Source organism: Bufo bufo, chromosome 8 (genome assembly GCF_905171765.1).
Source record: "Bufo bufo chromosome 8, aBufBuf1.1, whole genome shotgun sequence".
Taxonomy (NCBI): Eukaryota; Metazoa; Chordata; class Amphibia; order Anura; family Bufonidae; genus Bufo; species Bufo bufo.
In genome coordinates this window covers 102,500,480-102,519,103 of record NC_053396.1, presented here as the reverse complement: position 1 = coordinate 102,519,103, position 18,624 = coordinate 102,500,480, and the positions used below count along the sequence as shown (strand labels likewise).

At 45.6% G+C, this 18,624-nt stretch overlaps 1 protein-coding gene across 2 annotated transcripts in view; it reads right to left on the bottom strand.

Annotated features, from left to right (window-relative positions):
* The window catches only part of ABCB7 (ATP binding cassette subfamily B member 7), a 173,412-nt gene that overhangs the window by 50,371 nt on the left and 104,417 nt on the right, over positions 1–18,624 (bottom strand). For both annotated transcript variants that reach the window (XM_040406048.1, XM_040406049.1), the window contains exon 5: positions 8,408–8,540. In XM_040406048.1, the coding sequence (XP_040261982.1) occupies positions 8,408–8,540 (133 nt within the window). The remainder of the gene's footprint in view (positions 1–8,407; positions 8,541–18,624) is intronic.

The window sequence follows — 18,624 nt, the reverse complement described above, 5'->3', positions numbered from 1 at the left end:
AGCATAGGAACTGAGAAGAGGTCTGTGGTGACCACCTGCAGAACCACTCCTTTATTGGGGGTGTCTTGCTAACTGCCTATAATTTCCACCTGTTGTCTATCCCATTTGCACAACAGCATGTGAAATTGATTGTCACTCAGTGTTGCTTCCTAAGTGGACAGTTTGATTTCACAGAAGTGTGATTGACTTGGAGTTACATCGTGTTGTTTAAGTGTTCCCTTTATTTTTTTGAGCAGTGTAATATATATATATATATATATATATATATATATATATATATATATATGTGTGTATTACACTCACCGGTAATCCGGTTTCCTGGAAGTCTCCATGACAGCACAACCTGAGATTGACTTCCTCTGATAGGACAGGAAAAAACACAGAGAGGTTAAGAACCCCACCCCTTCCCCTCATCACCAGTGTATTTTTAACAGAACCAGGAAAAGGAAAGGGGAAAGGAACTATTAAAGGAATCTGAAACCAATAAAGAAAAAAAGGGTGGGATATATGTGTGCTGTCATGGAGACTTCCAGGAAACCGGATTACTGGTGAGTGAAATACTCATTTCCCCAGTCGCACAACCTGAGAACTAACAAAGTAACTCTATTTGGGGGGGGGGGGACAATAGCACCCAGTACCTTGCGTCCAAAGGTCATGTCCTCATTAACAAAAACATCTACTCTGTAATGTTTAGTAAAAAGGTATGGGCCCTTTTCCACGTGGCTGCTCTGCAAATCTGCTCTAGTGATGCAGAGGCCCTCTCAGCCCAAGAGGTGGAAACAGATCTTACAGAATGGGCTTTGAGAGACTGAGGAGGCTCCCTGCCAGAAGCTATGTAGGACTCAGAGATGGCACACCTGATCCAATGGGATATAGAGCTCCTTGCTGCCTTTTTTCCCTTATTGGGGCCACAGAACTGCACAAATAAATTCTTATCAATTCGCCAACTTTTTGTGACCTCCATGTAATGAAGAACACATCTTCTAACGTCTAGGTTATGATAATTTGCTTCCTGATCATTCCTAGGATTGGGAAATAAAAGGAGGGAATAACAATATCCTGGGACCCGTGGAAGGTGGACATCACCTTGGGGAGGAACCCAGGGTCTAATTTAAAGATGAGTTTGTCCCCAAAAATGGAAAGAAAGGGTTCTTGAATCGACAGGGCCTGAAGCTCACATACTCTTCTTGCAGAAGAAATGTCCACTAGAAAAATGGTCTTGAGGGTGAGCCATTTAATGGATAGAGAATCCAAAGGCTTAAAGGGAGTATCTGATAGGCCTGATAGTACGGTATTCAGGTTCCAGGGAGCGACCAGGTTTTTAACTGTGGGTCTCAACCTATCAGCTGCCTTTAAAAATCTAGACACCCAGGCATTCTCATAAAGACTGGTGTTGTAAAGGGCTCCTATGGCAGAAATCTGTACTTTATAAGTATTAGGGGAGAGGCCCATATCCAACCCATCCTGGAGAAACTCCAAAATGAGAGGGATGTCTGGTGAGGAATGGTTAAACCTTGAATTCGCCCAGGCAGCGAACTTCTTCCAGACTTTAAGGTAGGACCTACAGGTATTTGTTTTCCTACCAAGTAGGAGAGTATCCACTACCCTTTGAGAGAGGCCTCGGCCTAATAGGATGGATTTCTCAGTAACGAAGCTGATAGACTGAGGAGTCTGAGATTCGGGTGAGGGATTGGACCCTGCATCAGAAGATTTTTCTCCAGGGGAAATAGGATTGGGTTCTCCTGACTGAGGGATCTCAGGAGACCGAACCAGCCTCTTCTGGGCCAGAAGGGAACAACTAGGATCAGGACACATCTCTCTGCTTGGAATTTTTTGAGGACTTTTGGGATCATCGGAATTGGGGGGGAAGGCATACACCAGCCCCGACATCCAGTCCTGGGTGAAGGCATCCACTGCCACACACGGATCCCTTGGGTTTAGAGAGAAGTAATGTGGTACTTTGTAATTTCTTTTTGAGGCAAATGGGTCTAGAGATGGAATGCCCCACTGATCTTGTATTTTCTGGAAGGCTGTTTGTGACAGAGACCATTCGCCTGGATCCAGCCTCTGCCGGCTTAGGAAATCTGCTTGAGTATTGAGTGAGCCTTTCAGATGTACCGCCCCTAATGATTTCACATTATTTTCTGGCCAGAGGAATATGTGTCTTGCGAGGTTCTGAAGATGCCCGTGCCTCGTCCCTCCTTGATGTTGTATGAACGCTACCGCTGTGGAGTTGTCTGAATGTATTAGAACATGACGGTTTGTGGCCTAAATCTGGATTGCTTTGAGGCCTTCCCATATGGCATAGAGCTCCCTGTAGTTGGATGACATTCTCTTCTGAGTTTCTGACCAGGCACCCTGAAAGGAACCGATGGCAGCAAGGGCACCCCAACCCCAGGAACTGGCATCCGTCGTTAGTATAGTAAATTTTTTTAGCTCCAGGGAACCCCCCGTCTTCAGGTTCCTGTCTGAGAGCCACCATATCAAGGAGGCCTTCATGTCTCTGGTTACTGGCATCCTCTCTTCTAGGGTCAACTGGGATCTGTTCCACCTTTTTAGGACAAGGCTCTGCAGAGGCCTCATTTGAAATTAGGCCCAGGCAACGGCTGGGATGCAGGAGGATAGAAGACCTAGAACCCTCATGGCCTGCCGGATAGAGCAAGAACGCATCTTTAGGAATTGTTGGATTCTTAGTTTTAGATCCTGGATCTTTGCAGAAGGAAGAAAGGATCTTTGGAGTGTCGAATCCAGTAGAATGCCCAAGAACACTCTCCTGTGACTTGGAGTCAGATTGGACTTTTCCCTGTTGATGATCCACCCCAGGTTCTGAAGGTGAGAGAGGACCACCTGTAGATGTATTAGGAGGAGATCTGATGTTTCTGCTACTACCAGCAAGTCGTCGAGATAAGGTACCACTAAAATCCCCCTGCGGTTTAGAGAGGCCACGGCTTCTGCCATAACCTTGGTGAAGATACGAGGAGCTGAGGCAATTCCGAAAGGTAGACAGGTGAACTGATAGTGGCGGATCTTTCCCTTCATCTTCACTGCAAACCTCAGGTACCTTCTGGAAAGGTGATGCATTGGAATGTGGAAATAAGCATCTTTGAGATCTATTGTAATCATTTGAGCTCCTTTCTTGATAAGTTTTACTGCCGTCCTGACAGTTTCCATTTTGAATTTGTGATATGAAATGTGTTTGTTTAGTGGTTTTAGGTTTATGATGGTTCGGAATCTCCTGTTTGGTTTCCGGACCATGAATAGAGGCGAGTAGTGACCATTCCCCCATTCCTCCTTGGGTAAGTCTTCTATTGCCCCTAGGGACAGGAGTTCTTTTATACTCTCGGGATCAGTGGAGTTGGGTTATTACAAACTTTTGCAAGGGAAGGGAATCCAACTCTAATGAATACCCGTTTTTTATGATGCTGATAATAAACGGGTCTGTGATGGTCTGTACCCAGAAACTTAAAAAGGAACTGAGCCTTCCCCCGACCCGGATGACGTCATTGTTTGGAAGCAGGGGCGGAGGGACCACCCTTGTTGGGATTAAAGAGAAAGCTTTTCCCCTTATTCCCCCTGGTATAATTCCATCCTCCCGACCTTCCACGGTCAGGTCTGGAATCCTGCTGCTGTTTGCGAAAAAACTATTTTCTATTCCCAGATTTATCTTCGGGAAAGCCTCTTTTACGGTCAGTAGCCTACTCTAAGACTTTGTCCAAATCAGGGCCAAACACATATTGTCCATGGAATGGTAAAGATATCAGCTTATTTTTAGAGGCCATGTCTCCTGACCAAGCTTTTAACCACAGGACTCTCCGGAAGTTATTGGAAAGTACTGCAGTGCGAGCTGACAGTCTGACCGACTCAGCGGAAGCATCCGCTAGGAAATTTGTGGCCTTCCTGAGTAAGGGGAGACTATCTAGGATTTGCTCCCTAGGGGTCTTGTTAATTAGGTGTAGCTCCAACTGTTCTAACCATACGGCTAAGGTGCGGGCTACACAGGTCGCAGCAACCCCTGGTTTTAATAGGGCTGCAGTGGCTTCCCAGGTCTTTTTGAGTAAGCTCTCTGCCTTTCTGTCCATGGGATTTTTTAATTGGGCTGCATCCTCAAAGGGCAGGACCGTACGTTTAGCAACTTTGGCCACTGGAGCATCGACTTTGGGAATGAACTCCCAATGCGTCTCTTGAAAGGGGTACCGTCTCTTTATGCCACGAGGAATGAATGAATCTTTTTCCGGTTTATCCCATTTTGCCTTTATGAGTTTCTGTGTATTATCAGAAACAGGAAAAACAGATCTCTGCCTCTCCCCCAGCCCCCAAAAAATTTCTTCTTGGACAGACCTAGGTTTCCTAGGAATTTCCATCCTGATCGTGGCTCTTATGGCTTTAATTACATCATCAATATCTTCAGAATTGAAGAAAAACTTTTTGTATTCATTATCTTCATCAGACTCTTGAAATTTTTCCAACATCTCAGTCTGAGAATTCCGGATTAAGAGAGTCGAGATGAATGATTTGTGTGTGAAAACACACGATAAGGTACCTCTTTGGCGCACAGGGACGACCACAGTTCCAAGGTTTTTTGGTATTGGATGCCAGGGCTGTGCCACATGTGACTGTGCAGGCTGTCAGGGTTATGTAGTGTATACTATTAGTTTACATACAGTCTCCAGTTTACAGGAATCTCCAGGAGTGACATCAGCTGGGCAGATCAGCTTCTAGGATCTGGGCTCCATGGGCACTCTGTAGCCCTCACATGCTTCTTTATGCATCAGAGCAAGGAGATTGGGGCAGTTGACAGCAGGGCTCTGGCTGGAGGTAGCACTTTGTGAAAGGTTGTCACACAGGTTGTCAGGGGCTGGGAGTGGAGAACATCTTGGTGTGTAACCTGGTGTCACTGTGCTGTACCAAGGATCTGCTGGGCATGGTGCCTCCACAGAGGGCATGGAATCAGATTGACTGAGGAGGGCTTGTACTTTGGAGAAGAATATGTGGCTTCATGTGACAGAGCAGAGGAATCGCACAGAAGAGTGTGTGGATGAGGATACGTCGTGTCTCCAGGAGCTCTGCCCCTGACATCTCCAAGTGACAGACACTGCTGGACCCCCCTGGCACCCTGCACACATTATAAATGCACAGAATAGCTTTCCCAGATATGTATTGGATGCCAGGGCCATGCCCACATGTGGCGAGTGGCGGTGCATTATACACAGCAGCACGGTGTCCGGTAGTCACACAAAGACGTGGTAGACAAATGCCCAGCCCCGGGGTCTCTCCAGCACGTTGCACAGGTAGTTATGCAGCCTCCGGTACTTCGCGTTCCTCCGGCAGCTCTGGCTGCTGTTGTACGACAGCGGCTTCCCCAATAAGCTCATGCAAGCTCCCTGCTTCCCCCGGCGGCTCTCCTGCAAGCCCCCTCCCGGTCCCACACCGCTGCCCCTGCCAGTGTCACTGGTGCCCAGGAGAAGCAGCCCGTCCCCTCTACTGGAGTTCAACAGCACCCATTTGCCCCGACCCGACTCCATCTTTCATGCCGTAGTAACGGTCCCTGCCCCTGCCTTTACTTCCAGAGCTGCTTTTAATCCAGAGCCCAGAGCCTCCCACATCACCTCCACTATGGTTGCGGGACATGGCATCACCGGCGTGGGCACAGAGAGCTCCGGGTGCATGCACAGAGCAAACCTGGGGACAGGGTGGCAGCGCTTCCTGGCTTCAGACTGTCAGATCTGATCACAAGTTGGCACCAGCCATACATACAGGAAGGCTCTGTGTGCAGGGTACCAGGGGGGTCCAGCAGTGTCTGTCACTTGGAGATGTCAGTGGCAGAGCTCTTGGAGATACGACGTATCCTCATCCACACACTCTTCTGTGCGATTCCTCTGCTCTGTCACATGAAGCCACATATTCTTCTCCAAAGTACAAGCCCTCCTCAGTCAATCTGATTCCCTGCCCTCTGTGGAGGCACCATGCCCAGCAGATCCTTGGTACAGCACAGTGACACCAGGTTACACACCAAGATGTTCTCCACTCCCAGCCCCTGACAACCTGTGTGACAACCTTTCACAAAGTGCTACCTCCAGTCAGAGCCCTGCTGTCAACTGCCCCAATCTCATTGCTGTGATGCATAAAGAAGCATGTGAGGGCCACACAGGGCCCATGGAGCCCAGATCCTAGAAGCTGATCTGCCCAGCTGATGTCACTCCTGGAGATTCCCTTGCTGCTCAGCCTCCACACAGGCAGCTCCCAGCAGTCTACTGTGCCTTCATACATAGAAGCCTGGAGGTCACTTCCAGGCAGCTGAAACTCCATGCATGATGGTCAGAGTGGCTGTGAGAAGCTGTGTGCAGCGGCACTTCAACAACTTTTCCAGGAGAATCCAGCAACTCTGTGACAGCAAGAAGGGGTTGCCAGTCACTCACTTGTCCCTGTGCAGCCTGCAGCTCCAGTCCTTCTCCTGGTGCTGCTGCTGACATACATTCAAGGGGGACAGAAGGGGAAGGGGGGTGAGGAAGAGGGGGGTGAGGAAGAGGGGGAAGGCCAGGTACTTACAGGAGGACTATATCCGAGTATAAATTAAAGGGGTTGTTTGGGTTCAGAGCTGAACCCGGACAAACCTCTATTTTCACCCAGGCAGCCCCCCTGACTTGAGAATCGGAGCAGTTCATGCTCCGATGCTCTCCTTTGACCTGCGCTAAATCGCGCAGGGCAAAGGCATTTTTTGAAGATTTGGTGACGTACCGGGGCTCTCCATGGGGCTGCCAGGAAGCCCAGTGATGTCACCGTCACTGATGGCCGGGATTTAGCGCTGCCCTAGCCAGTAAAACGGTAATATGAGCAATGGGGTTCTACAAAAGAGGCAAAGTTCATATTCGTGTTTACACACGTTTTAAAATGAATGCTTTCCCCTTTTATAAACAAGTAAATAATGACGCAACGCTGTGGGTCTGGTATGCAACTTTCTCCAGGGCTGGTTTTTATCCCCAGTCCCGCCCTGAGGGTCAACCACTACAGGGCAAACAAACATACAAGGGCGCCTGAACCAGGCTACTCTCAGAACCCAAGGTAGTGGGGGGCTCCAATCCAGAGCCGGCGGTGGTAGGGGCACTCATCGTCGGTCCCGTCCACAGCAGGTTTGCCAAAACACTGCAGGCAGGTGATGAGACACTGGGCGCACTCTGAACGCTGCCATGGCAATTTTTAAATCTACTGCCAGGCTCCCGGCCGTGCGCCGTGTGACGTCAAGACGCTAAGCCACGCAACCTCAGCGTCTGACATCATCACCCGGCGGCCGGAGGGAAAAAGCGTCCTAGCCTCGCTCCGGCCGCCTATCCACTCCGCATCAAGCCCCACTGGACCGCCGCAGGAGGGAGCTTCGCCGGGGCCACCAAACACAGAGGGGTCCGGGCACAGGCCGCATACAGAGGAGGGAAGAGCCGAACCTCCGGAACCGACCTCAGGCCTGACAACAATCCGGTAGGAGAATGAAACAGAGACAAAACTTGGAGTGTTAAGCTAAGGAACCCAGACAAGCTTCCAGCACACCTCTCTGGTATTCCTTCCTTAACAGGACAGGAAAAAACACTGGTGATGAGGGGAAGGGGTGGGGTTCTTAACCTCTCTGTGTTTTTTCCTGTCCTATCAGAGGAAGTCAATCTCAGGTTGAGCTGTCATGGAGAAGACTTGAAAAAGGCTCATTTAGAGCCGAAACGTTGCACCGGATGGTTGAATAAAGGTATCACCGAATTTTTCATCTAACTGGAGTGCCGTCCATTTTCTGGATTTTATTGCGGGGTAAGAAGTCTATTCCCTAGGAACGTGCACCCTATTTTACTTATTTATAGCCAGTGCCGCCATTTTTCTTTCAATTTCAGGAAAATTATTGATTTTCTCAGGCCTCATGCACACGACCATTGTGTGTTTTTTGCGGTCCGCAAAACACGTATGGCGTCCCTGTGCGTTCCACAATTTGCGGAACAGAGCGGACAGCCATTAATATAACTGACTATTCTTGTCCGCAAAACGGACAAGAATAGGACAGGTTATATTTTTTTTGCGGACCACGGAACGGAGTAACGGATGCGGAAAGCACACGGAGTGCTGTCTGCATATTTTGCGGCCCCATTGAAGTGAATGGGTCCGCAGCCAAGCCGCAAATACTGTGGCTCGGATGCGGACCAAACAACAGTTGTGTGCATGAGGCCTCAATCATACAATGAATTGTGTTAGTTTATTGACACCATTTTGGGATAAATATAACTTATTGATTAACTTTTATTATTTTTTAGGGAAATGGTAATGGGAAAATAAAAGCATGTATAGTTTTATTTTTTTGACACATATACCCTAAAGGTGTTGTCTATCCAGACTATAAACCCACAAATCGTGAAAACTAAATTGGACTTGTACTTACAACCAATCAAAATGGCTGTCGCCATTGTAGCCACTGTATGCGAAGCATCTGCCATGTTTAGCACATTTCCGGATATTTCATTCAGATTGTCTACTGCATATTTAAACATGAAGGGCACCACAATATTCATACCCTGCAGAGAGAAAAAAATGCATTAGTGGTCAGACAATAAGGACTGAAGGACAGTTATAGAAACATAGGGATAAAATACATCACAAGTAAAAATCAAGGTAACCACAAATGTCAATTTAATAACACATTTCCAGAGTGAATAACAGAAGAACGACGCAACGCACGGTATAAGAAAAGTTGCTCCAGAATTGTTATCGTACAAAGAATTCATGTATGTATTAACTAAAACAGACCTGTTGGGAATGCTGCCAGATCCTCTTTAGAGGGATTTCCCACAACTAAAATGTATCACCTATTCACAGGATCGGAGAAACATGCCTGATCACAAGGGCAGGGCTCCAGATGGCAACCAAAATGGTCGCCAAAGCGACTTAGAATTTACAAATGGCGACAAGACTTTTTAGTCTTGTCGCCATTTGCAACTAGACCCGCCGCCGCAGCTCTGCAGTTGAATACAGCGGCGAGGCACAGGAGATGATAGTTCTCTGCCCCGCCGCCGATGTTCTTCTCAGCAGCAGAGTGGAGAAGGAGTCTCTCCCTCCTCCGTGTGCTGCTGCCGCTGCCAATAAGAAGAGAGACAGGAGGAGGAGGGGAGGGGCTGTGGCCACTGCGCCACCAATGAAGACAACTGACCTGTTAATACCAGAGGCTTGTGCTGGAATCAAATAGCCGGCACCCGACCTCTATGACAGGGAGCTGCAATCCGCTGCAGTTAACCCCTCAGGTGCGGTACCTGAGGGGTTAACTGAAGCGGATCGCAGCTCCCTGTCATAGAGGTCGGGTGCCGGCTATTTGATTCCAGCACCCGCCTCCTGTATTAACAGGTCAGTTATCTTCATTGGTGGCGCAGTGGCCACAGCCCCTCCCAACACCCCAGTATAATAAACATTGGTGGCGCAGTGCCAATGAGGGTTAAAAAAATTAACTCACCTCCTCCAATTGATTGCATAGCTGCCGGTCTCCTGTTCTTTCTTCAGGACCTGTCAAAGGACCTGTGGTGATGTCACTGAGCTCATCACATGGTCCATTACCATGGTGATGGATCATGTGACGGACAATGTGATGAGCGCAGTGACGTCACCACAGGTCCTTTTCCTCACAGATTAAGACAGAAGAGAAGCCGGGCTGCGCGAACAAGTGGATTAAGGTGAGTTAAATTATTATTTATTTATTTTTTAACTCCTCCAGCCCTATTTTACTTAGAATTCTGTTTTAAGAATGCTATTATTTTATACATTGTGTAATTACATCTACACAACCTTGAACCCAAACCTGAACTTTAGTGAAGTAGTTCGGGTCTGGGTACCACAGTCAGTTTTTTATCACACGCGTGCAAAACACATTGCCGCAGTGCACCCGGGACGCATCCGGAGCCAAAACGTGACACCCGTCTGAAAGAGGCCTAAGGCTACTTTCACACTTGCCTCAGTGTGATCCGGCTGGCAGTTCCGTTGCCGGAACTGCCTGCCGGATCCGCCGATCTGGATGTGACTGAAAGCATTTGTGAGATGCATCCGGATGCGGATCCATCTCACAAATGCATTGCAAGAACGAATAAGCTTGTCATGCGGACAGATGGATCCGTCTTGTATCTTTTTACACACTTTTACCGGTCTGCGCATGCCCCTGTAACGGAAATCTATGCCGGAAAAGAAAAACGCTAGTGTGAAAGTACCCTAAAATATTAAGTTTAAATCCCCCCTTTCCCAATTTTACATATAAAATATATAAACAATAAATAAACATATTACATAGCTCTGCGTCCGAAAAGTCAGAACTATTAAATTATTTAAAAATATCTCCTATGCGGTGAGCACCGTAACAGAAATAAATAAATAAAAAACCATGCGATTCGCCATTTTTTAGTCACCTTGTCACCCCAAAAAATAGGATAGGACTGTTATATTATGGGCCGAACGTTTCATAAAATGCAAAATGCACGCAGCTTTTTTTCCACGTGGTATTGAGTATCGCAATACTTTTTTATGGTGACGAAAGCGAATCAAAATTTTTGTATTGAAACAACCCTACCCTGATCTGATCGGCGTAGCGTTGTCACGATACCAAAATTTTGATTCGGTTTCGATTTGGCGACTAAAAATAAAATTTGGCTCCTAAATTTTTAGTTCAGGAACCAATGGCTACTAGGTATTTTTTTTTTGTCTGGAGCACTGAAGGGGCCCCACCGGTGACACCTCCAACACCTTTTTCCTCCCCTTTGCATGGCTGCAGTGAAGAGGAGGGTAAATGGAGCGGTGAATAAGCACGTGCCCTTCTGATCTATTTAATGTCTATGAGACTGACCAAATACACGAGACAGGTGCTCAGCTGTGCCCGTCAGCGCCATGGACTTGGAACAGCACAGCGGGACAAATGCTTGATGGCCATATCATTCAAACTCCTCCTCACCGCAGTTGTACAGTCGTGGCCAAAAGTTTTGAGAATTAAGCAAATATTAGTTTTCACAAAGTTTACTGCTAAACTGCTTTTAGATCTTTGTTTCAGTTGTTCCTGTGATGTAGTGAAATATAATTACACGCACTTCATACGTTTCAAAGGCTTTTATCGACAATTACATGACATTTATGCAAAGAGTCAGTATTTGCAGTGTTGGCCCTTCTTTTTCAGGACCTCTGCAATTCGACTGGGCATGCTCTCAATCAACTTCTGGGCCAATTCCTGACTGATAGCAACCCATTCTTTCATAATCACTTCTTGGAGTTTGTCAGAATTAGTGGGTTTTTGTTTGTCCAGCCGCCTCTTGAGGATTGACCACAAGTTCTCAATGGGATTAAGATCTGGGGAGTTTCCAGGCCATGGACCCAAAATGTCAACATTTTGGTCCCCGAGCCACTTAGTTATCACTTTTGCCTTGTGGCACGGTGCTCCATCGTGCTGGAAAATGCATTGTTCTTCACCAAACTGTTGTTGGATTGTTGGAAGAAGTTGCTGTTGGAGGGTGTTTTGGTACCATTCTTTATTCATGGCTGTGTTTTTGGGCAAAATTGTGAGTGAGCCCACTCCCTTGGATGAGAAGCAACCCCACACATGAATGGTCTCAGGATGCTTTACTGTTGGCATGACACAGGACTAATGGTAGCGCTCACCTTTTCTTCTCCGGACAAGCCTTTTTCCAGATGCCCCAAACAATCGGAAAGAGGCTTCATCCTCAGCAGTCCATTCACAATACTTTCTGCAGAAGATCAATCTGTCCCTGATGGTTTTTTTTATTTGGAGAGAAGTGTCTTCTTTGCTGGCCTTCTTGACACCAGGCCATCTTCCAAAAGTCTTCGCCTCACTGTGCGTGCAGATGCGCTCACACCTGCCTACTGCCATTCCTGAGCAAGCTCTGCACTGGTGGCACTCCGATCCCCCAGCTGAATCCTCTTTAGGAGACGATCCTGGCGCTTGCTGGACTTTCTTGGACGCCCTGAAGCCTTCTTAACAAGAATTGAACCTCTTTCCTTGAAGTTCTTGATGATCCTATAAATTGTTGATTGAGGTGCAATCTTAGTAGCCACAATATCCTTGCCTGTGAAGCCATTTTTATGCAACGCAATGATGGCTGCACGCTTTTCTTTGGAGGTCACCATGGTTAACAATGGAATAACAATGATTTCAAGCATCACCCTCCTTTTAACATGTCAAGTCTGCCATTTTAACCCAATCAGCCTGACAATGATCTCCAGCCTTGTGCTCGTCAACATTCTCACCTGAGTTAACAAGACGATTACTGAAATGATCTCAGCAGGTCCTTTAATGACAGCAATGAAATGCAGTGGAAAGTTTTTTTTGGGATTAAGTTAATTTTCATGGCAAAGAAGAACTATGCAATTCATCTGATCACTCTTCATAACATTCTGGAGTATATGCAAATTGCTATTACAAAAACTTAAGCAGCAACTTTTCCAATTTCCAATATTTATGTAATTCTCAAAACTTTTGGCCACGACTGTACAGTGAGGAGCAATGGGCTGTTCTCGACCGCTAGTGATCAATGAGGACCACAGCGGCTTGGATACGAGCAATCAGATATTGATCACCTATGCTGTGGCACAACCCTTTTAATATACACACTTCACATGTGTTGTAGGCACCATCAGGAGCCTCCACGGCAGATTCTGCAGGCAGCGCAATTCTCTTGGTCAAAATAATGCAGCTAAATGGAGCCACAATAGAGAGCTCTACTGAGCTGAACTTAGGTCACAATAGGCTTGTATGGCGATCTGAGTATGGTTCATGATGATAACCGAATGGTGAACATTAGTGTGAACACGCATCAGCAGTGCCACCTGTGATTCTTTTGCTGTTGGTTACATCTATAAGTGTTTGCTAAAATACAGCTATGTTATGAATGTCTAAAACAAGGCAAAGATTATTTTTCCCGATTTAAAAAAAATAAAATAAAAAAAAATAATAAAAAAATAAATAAATATATATATATATATATATATATATATATATATAAAAATATATATATATATATATAAAAAAATATATATATATATATATATATATATATATATATATATATATATATATATATATATATATATATATATATATTATTTTGAAGGGCACAAAACATGTTCTTGACCAGGATGGAGGTGGAAAAGCAACTCTACAGTACGTATACCACCTCATCATCTTGGACCTCCAAGACTATGACAATGATGGAGCAGAATACTGGAGTAACGTAGTCATACAAGTATTTGGGGATTTTACATTCTTGTCATAACCATCATCTACTTTGAAAGCTATACTCCTCAGAAACCCATGGATTTTAATTTTACCAGGTGGAACATGGATGTTACCTAAACGTTTCTTCATCAGGCCCCACAACCCTCATTACAATATGCAAGAACGAAAAACCTATTGTGCAAGAAAAAGGAACAGACCGCAGGATGAGCAGATCATACATGTCACCTATGTATTGAAGGCATCATATAGTTCAAGAAGAGAAGATCCTTTTAGCAAGTGATATCAATTGTGGCCCTCCACACATTCAGCAGATAGTCTTTCAACAGGAATATTCCTAAGTATCCTGCACACATTTTAATAAGATCTAAAGCCGACATCCAGGATTTCAGCACCGTGGATTCCCTGAGGGTAAAACATGAATATATATAAGGCCAAGTACTATTCCATTTCATTCATAATCAAGTGAGGATTTATTCTCATCAGCAAAACTTGCCTTGATTTGAAATTCATTAATATCGCGAGCAGCGGATTAGGCTGAAAGAGGCAGATATGTGTGAGCAAAACTGTGCGCCTTACCGTTTAAATTAAATGGTTTGTGGACGCAGGAGTAATGCCATACAAACTCACGCTCAAGGCAAAACAATAAAATATGCTCACATGCATTTCAATCGATGCGGATACGGGATTTATACAGGACAGAGAGAGAATGCTGGCAATGTGAGGAACGTCCGCGCTAGCCAGATAATTCTAGATTAGCTGCAAATACTCAAGTGCTAAGAAATACGTTCAGTTCTGAGAGTATGGTACATGCGTGGACTGGAGGTGCGATGCAGTGTGGAATAGCAGTGGGGGGTTGTGTCTACACGGGATGGCACTGATTTCAGAGTAATTAGGTCTCATGTAATTAATTGCTTAAAAATACAATCTCTCCCACCAACCCCCACCGGCTGTAGAGCTTCCTGCCCATAAGTAGTGCTTCACCCGTTCTGGGTCCTTTAAATTTCTAATCAAATGTACAGGCAGGAAATTTCAGCAACACAGAACCTTATAAATAACTTAGCCCATCGGGTCTGATATACACCATGTAGTAGTCCTAGGCCCGCTTCACACAAGTTCTTTTGCCATTCTAATAAAATTAAAAAAATATATATAAAAACATCTAAAAATAAAATAGAAACCCAAAAGGACCCATTGTAATTCAGCGGGAAAAACAGAAAATGCATCAACTGGATAAATGTCATATTGGTAAAAATTCAAACTGTAACACTGGTGGGAACTAAGCCTAAGGGCTCATGCAGATGGCCGTTGCCCGGCTGTTCCATTCTCTGGGACTGCAATTTGCAGTCCCCAATGCACGGGCAACATCCGATCAGCTGCCAAAGATGGATCCAGACCCATTCAACATGTTCCATTTTTCTGGCGGTGCGGAGGTACGGAGAGAAACCCCACGGAAGCACTCCGTATTGCTTCCGTGGGGTTCCTTGCCTCCGTTCCGCACCGTACCTTCCGGATTGCTGACCCATTCAAGTGGGCAATGTACATGAGCCCTAAGGGTAAACTCATTGACTAAAAAAAATAAACGTACCCAGATAGAAATGTGGGATTGCTGCAAAACTCTGCATGCAGTTATGTCTCAGGAAGGCGTGCAAACAATCACACGTGGGTCTAGCCCCAAAAGGGCATGCAAGTGCTTTCCCTGCTGCCCTATAAAAAGCTTTTCAGAGACTACTTTTGGATAGTGTACCTCTTGGTGAGAGATTGTAGACTGCTAAAATGTCTGTACGACACACTTGAAGACATTCTGCCTAGCTGATGCATCATTAGACTGATAGAAGCAGGATGGTTGTTTCGACAAATTACCCACCATCTACACCGTTGTCATCTAGCGGTTAGAAGTTATTGGGAGCAGTGGTTACTGTACATGAAGGTGCATGGTGAACAGGCTCAGGACAACCCAGACAGACCAACAGTAGAGAGGATTGTTTGATCTGCCGACAAGCACAAGCAGCTCCCACAGTTTCGCTGTCCACCATCCAGACACAGGTGGCACCTTCATGTCCCTCCCATTTCCAGGTTCTTCGCGAAAGAATTTTTTTTGTCACAGCGCCCATTACATCCTGCCATTGACAACCAGCCACCATCGCCTTCATTTGTAGTAGTTTTGCGAATGTGGAACCTGGACTACTACAGGTTTGAACCATCTGGTCTTTAGCCACAAACCCAGATTCTGTTTGGGATCAGACTATGGTCAGGTTTGAGGCCTCGTGGTGAACTCTTCAATCTTGCCTTTGCTGTGGCGTGGCCCACTGCCCCAACTACTAGCCCAATGCACACAACACTCGGTCACCCCCAGTAGGGATAGGAGGGACACTAACAGCTCAGAGACATGTGTGGGACATCCTGCAGCCACGTGTGTTGTCTCTTATAGGACCAGGTTGTGTGGAATAGCTTTTTTCTCTTAACAAATGATATCATCGTTTAGAAAACTGCATGTTTGTATTAACTCAAGTTATCTTTGTCTGATATTCAAATTTGTTTGATAATCTGAAATATTTCAGTGTGACAAATGTGCAAGAACAAAAGTCGTCTGTAAGGGAACAAATACTTTTTCACAGCAGCGTAACAGGATTCTCTACTGTACATGCACGATTTATAATGTAAACTCCATGACCATGGGAGGGATGACTTCTCCCAAGCTCACAGTGATACGCAGGAGCTGCTGCTTGGCTCCAGCACGCCTGGCATCAGTGCATGACTCCCCCTGGTGGCAGTTCCTCTTATAAAAGAGAAGCTCTACATTGTATACTCAACCAGTCAGCCACAGTACTGCAGTTCTTCTAATAATCCTTCTATCACTGTATGAAAGGTGCTACTGATCGCAGGGTATAGGAAAGAAGTAATGGCAATATAGAAAACCCCTCTGAAAAGACTTAAAGGGGTTCTCTGGGTTCAGGGCTAAGCCCGGATAGGAGCTCTTCTTTATTCTTTTCCTTTTTGAGTGGAGCAGCGGAGCATTTCGTTGCATGGCACAGTGCAAGGTCTGTTTGTTTACTGCTAGTGACTGCAGAGATTTCCGCCTAGCAGTGATCCTGGTGACATCACTAGCACAGATGGGTGTTCTCTAGCGCTGTTGTAGGCTACTTAGGAGCCGGTCCTCTTACCCAGGTGGACACCATCACTCTGGTTCTCCCTTTTATCTGGGTTCACAGCCATACGCTGACCGCAGCCACCAAACAGTAAGTCGCCACTTCCCCCATCGTCCTGTTCTATGGATGAATGGTGGTGTTTTAATGGTTATTATCCTAATGTGGTTTCCTTTTCTTTTTCTGTTATGTTTTAGGCTCAGCCACTCACTGACTGTAGCCATCAAACAGCTACCCTCTATTTGTTGAGCCATACGCCAGCTGGGGCTACTACTATTTTGCCCCGTGTCCCCTGAAGAATCTTGGGGCTTATTTTTGAAGAAACGCGTCGGAACACTTCTGTATATATATTTTTTGCTACTAGCCTGGTTGGGTTTGTTTGGGATAGTTTTTTCCAACAACCTCAATCAGGATCCTCTAGCCATGACTTGTATCACCCAATGGGTATATGGTTCCTCTACCGCTGTTTAGGGCCTCAATAGGGCATCCAGCGTAGGACCAGAGTTCCAGTCGGGGCCACCCCTTGCAGGGTTTTTTCCAGACCCCGTTCCTAGGATACATTAGTAGGGCGGACTAGGACAAGTAGGGATCCATAGGGTCAGTGTATACACCATACCAATACCCTTTATTTTCGTGACTTGATACATTCTTCGCTAGTCCACCAACTGAACCCACGGTGACATCTCAGCTATACGGTATTTCCTTCTGGTACCCGGCTGAGTTTCACATTTCACGTCATGCACCGTACGTTCATTTTCTTTACCTGATGGTCTTATCGTAGCCGCTGTGAGTAACCTTGTCACATTGGTTTTGATATCACCTTCCTTACATGTTTGTCTGTAGGGGCCTTTTTATCCTTCATGTGATTAAAAGTGATGTTTTATTTAGTTACTGCCCCCTCACAATAGTTTAATTTTACATTTTTGGAGCAGCGTTCAGGTAGGCTCTACCGCCTTTCCTGTTTGACCCTCTTTTTTGTACTGCTACTTTGCATAATACCCGCCTCCAAAAAAGCCTCCAGCAGTGCTATAGACTGCCCATCTGTGCTCACTGCTAGGCGGAAGTCTCTGCCTAGCATAGTGATGTGAAGCCCGGTACGTCACTGATAGTAAACAAAAAGACCTTGCACGGCGCAATGCAGTGTCAGACGAGGGGGAGCGTTGGAGCAAGGAAATGCTCCGATGCTCCACTCATATATAGTAAAAGAATAAAGAAGAACTTATATCCGGGTTCAGCTCTGAACCCGGAGAAACCCTTTAATATTTAATTTAAAATGGTACAATAAATCACAAACCTCAAATAAATAGATGAAAATATCTCCAATAAAAATATATATTTAATGCAAAGTGATACCTCCACATCAGATAATCTCAGTAGCCATTGAAATATCATAAACGGATGGATAGGGTTCCAAAGGTGAGACCTGAGTACCAGGCATGTACTCAGTCAGTTTTACTTACACTCAGTAATGAAAATTTGCCAAGATCATACAATCAGGATATTTTTCGGTCGGGATCACCCTTCCCTGTCCCTAGGGTGTCCCTACACTACCCCTGCCAACAGGCAGAGCACCCATCCTGGCAGGTAGGTGTAGTATAGGGACACCCTAGGGACAGGAAGGGTGAGCCAAACCAAAAAGTAACCTCACTGTATGATCTTATCTACCCTCCACTACAGTAAGTAAGATGGACTGGGTACATGCTTGGTACTCACTACTAAGGTGCCACCTTATCAATCCGATAATGATATTTCAGTGGTTGCTGACATTATCTAATGTGCAGGTATCTTTAAGCATATTTTTACTGGGGATATTTTCATCTAGATATTTATTTGGGGTTTGTGATTTATTTTATAATTTTCTATTAAAAGTAATGGGTTTCTTCATTGTTGTGACTTCAATTCTTCTAATAACCTGAACTTAAATTCCCATTTCTAGATACTGATGACTTCAGGATAGGTCATCAATATCATATTTGTGGATGGAAGAAGAAGGCCCCCATACGCCAGGTTATTGCAGCTCAGCTCCCATTCCCCCGAGGATGGGCCGTCAATATTTAAAACCCAGAAAATCCCTTTAAAGATCACTTAAAGGGTTTTTCGGAGATTGTAAAAAATTTGGCCAGAGGGAGTAAATGGCATAATATAATAAAAGAACTGATACTCATCTGCTAAACTCAGCGCTGGTGGTCTGCTCTGGTCTTTTCTTACTTGCTGCAAGAATGAGGTGCCTGCCTCTGGCCT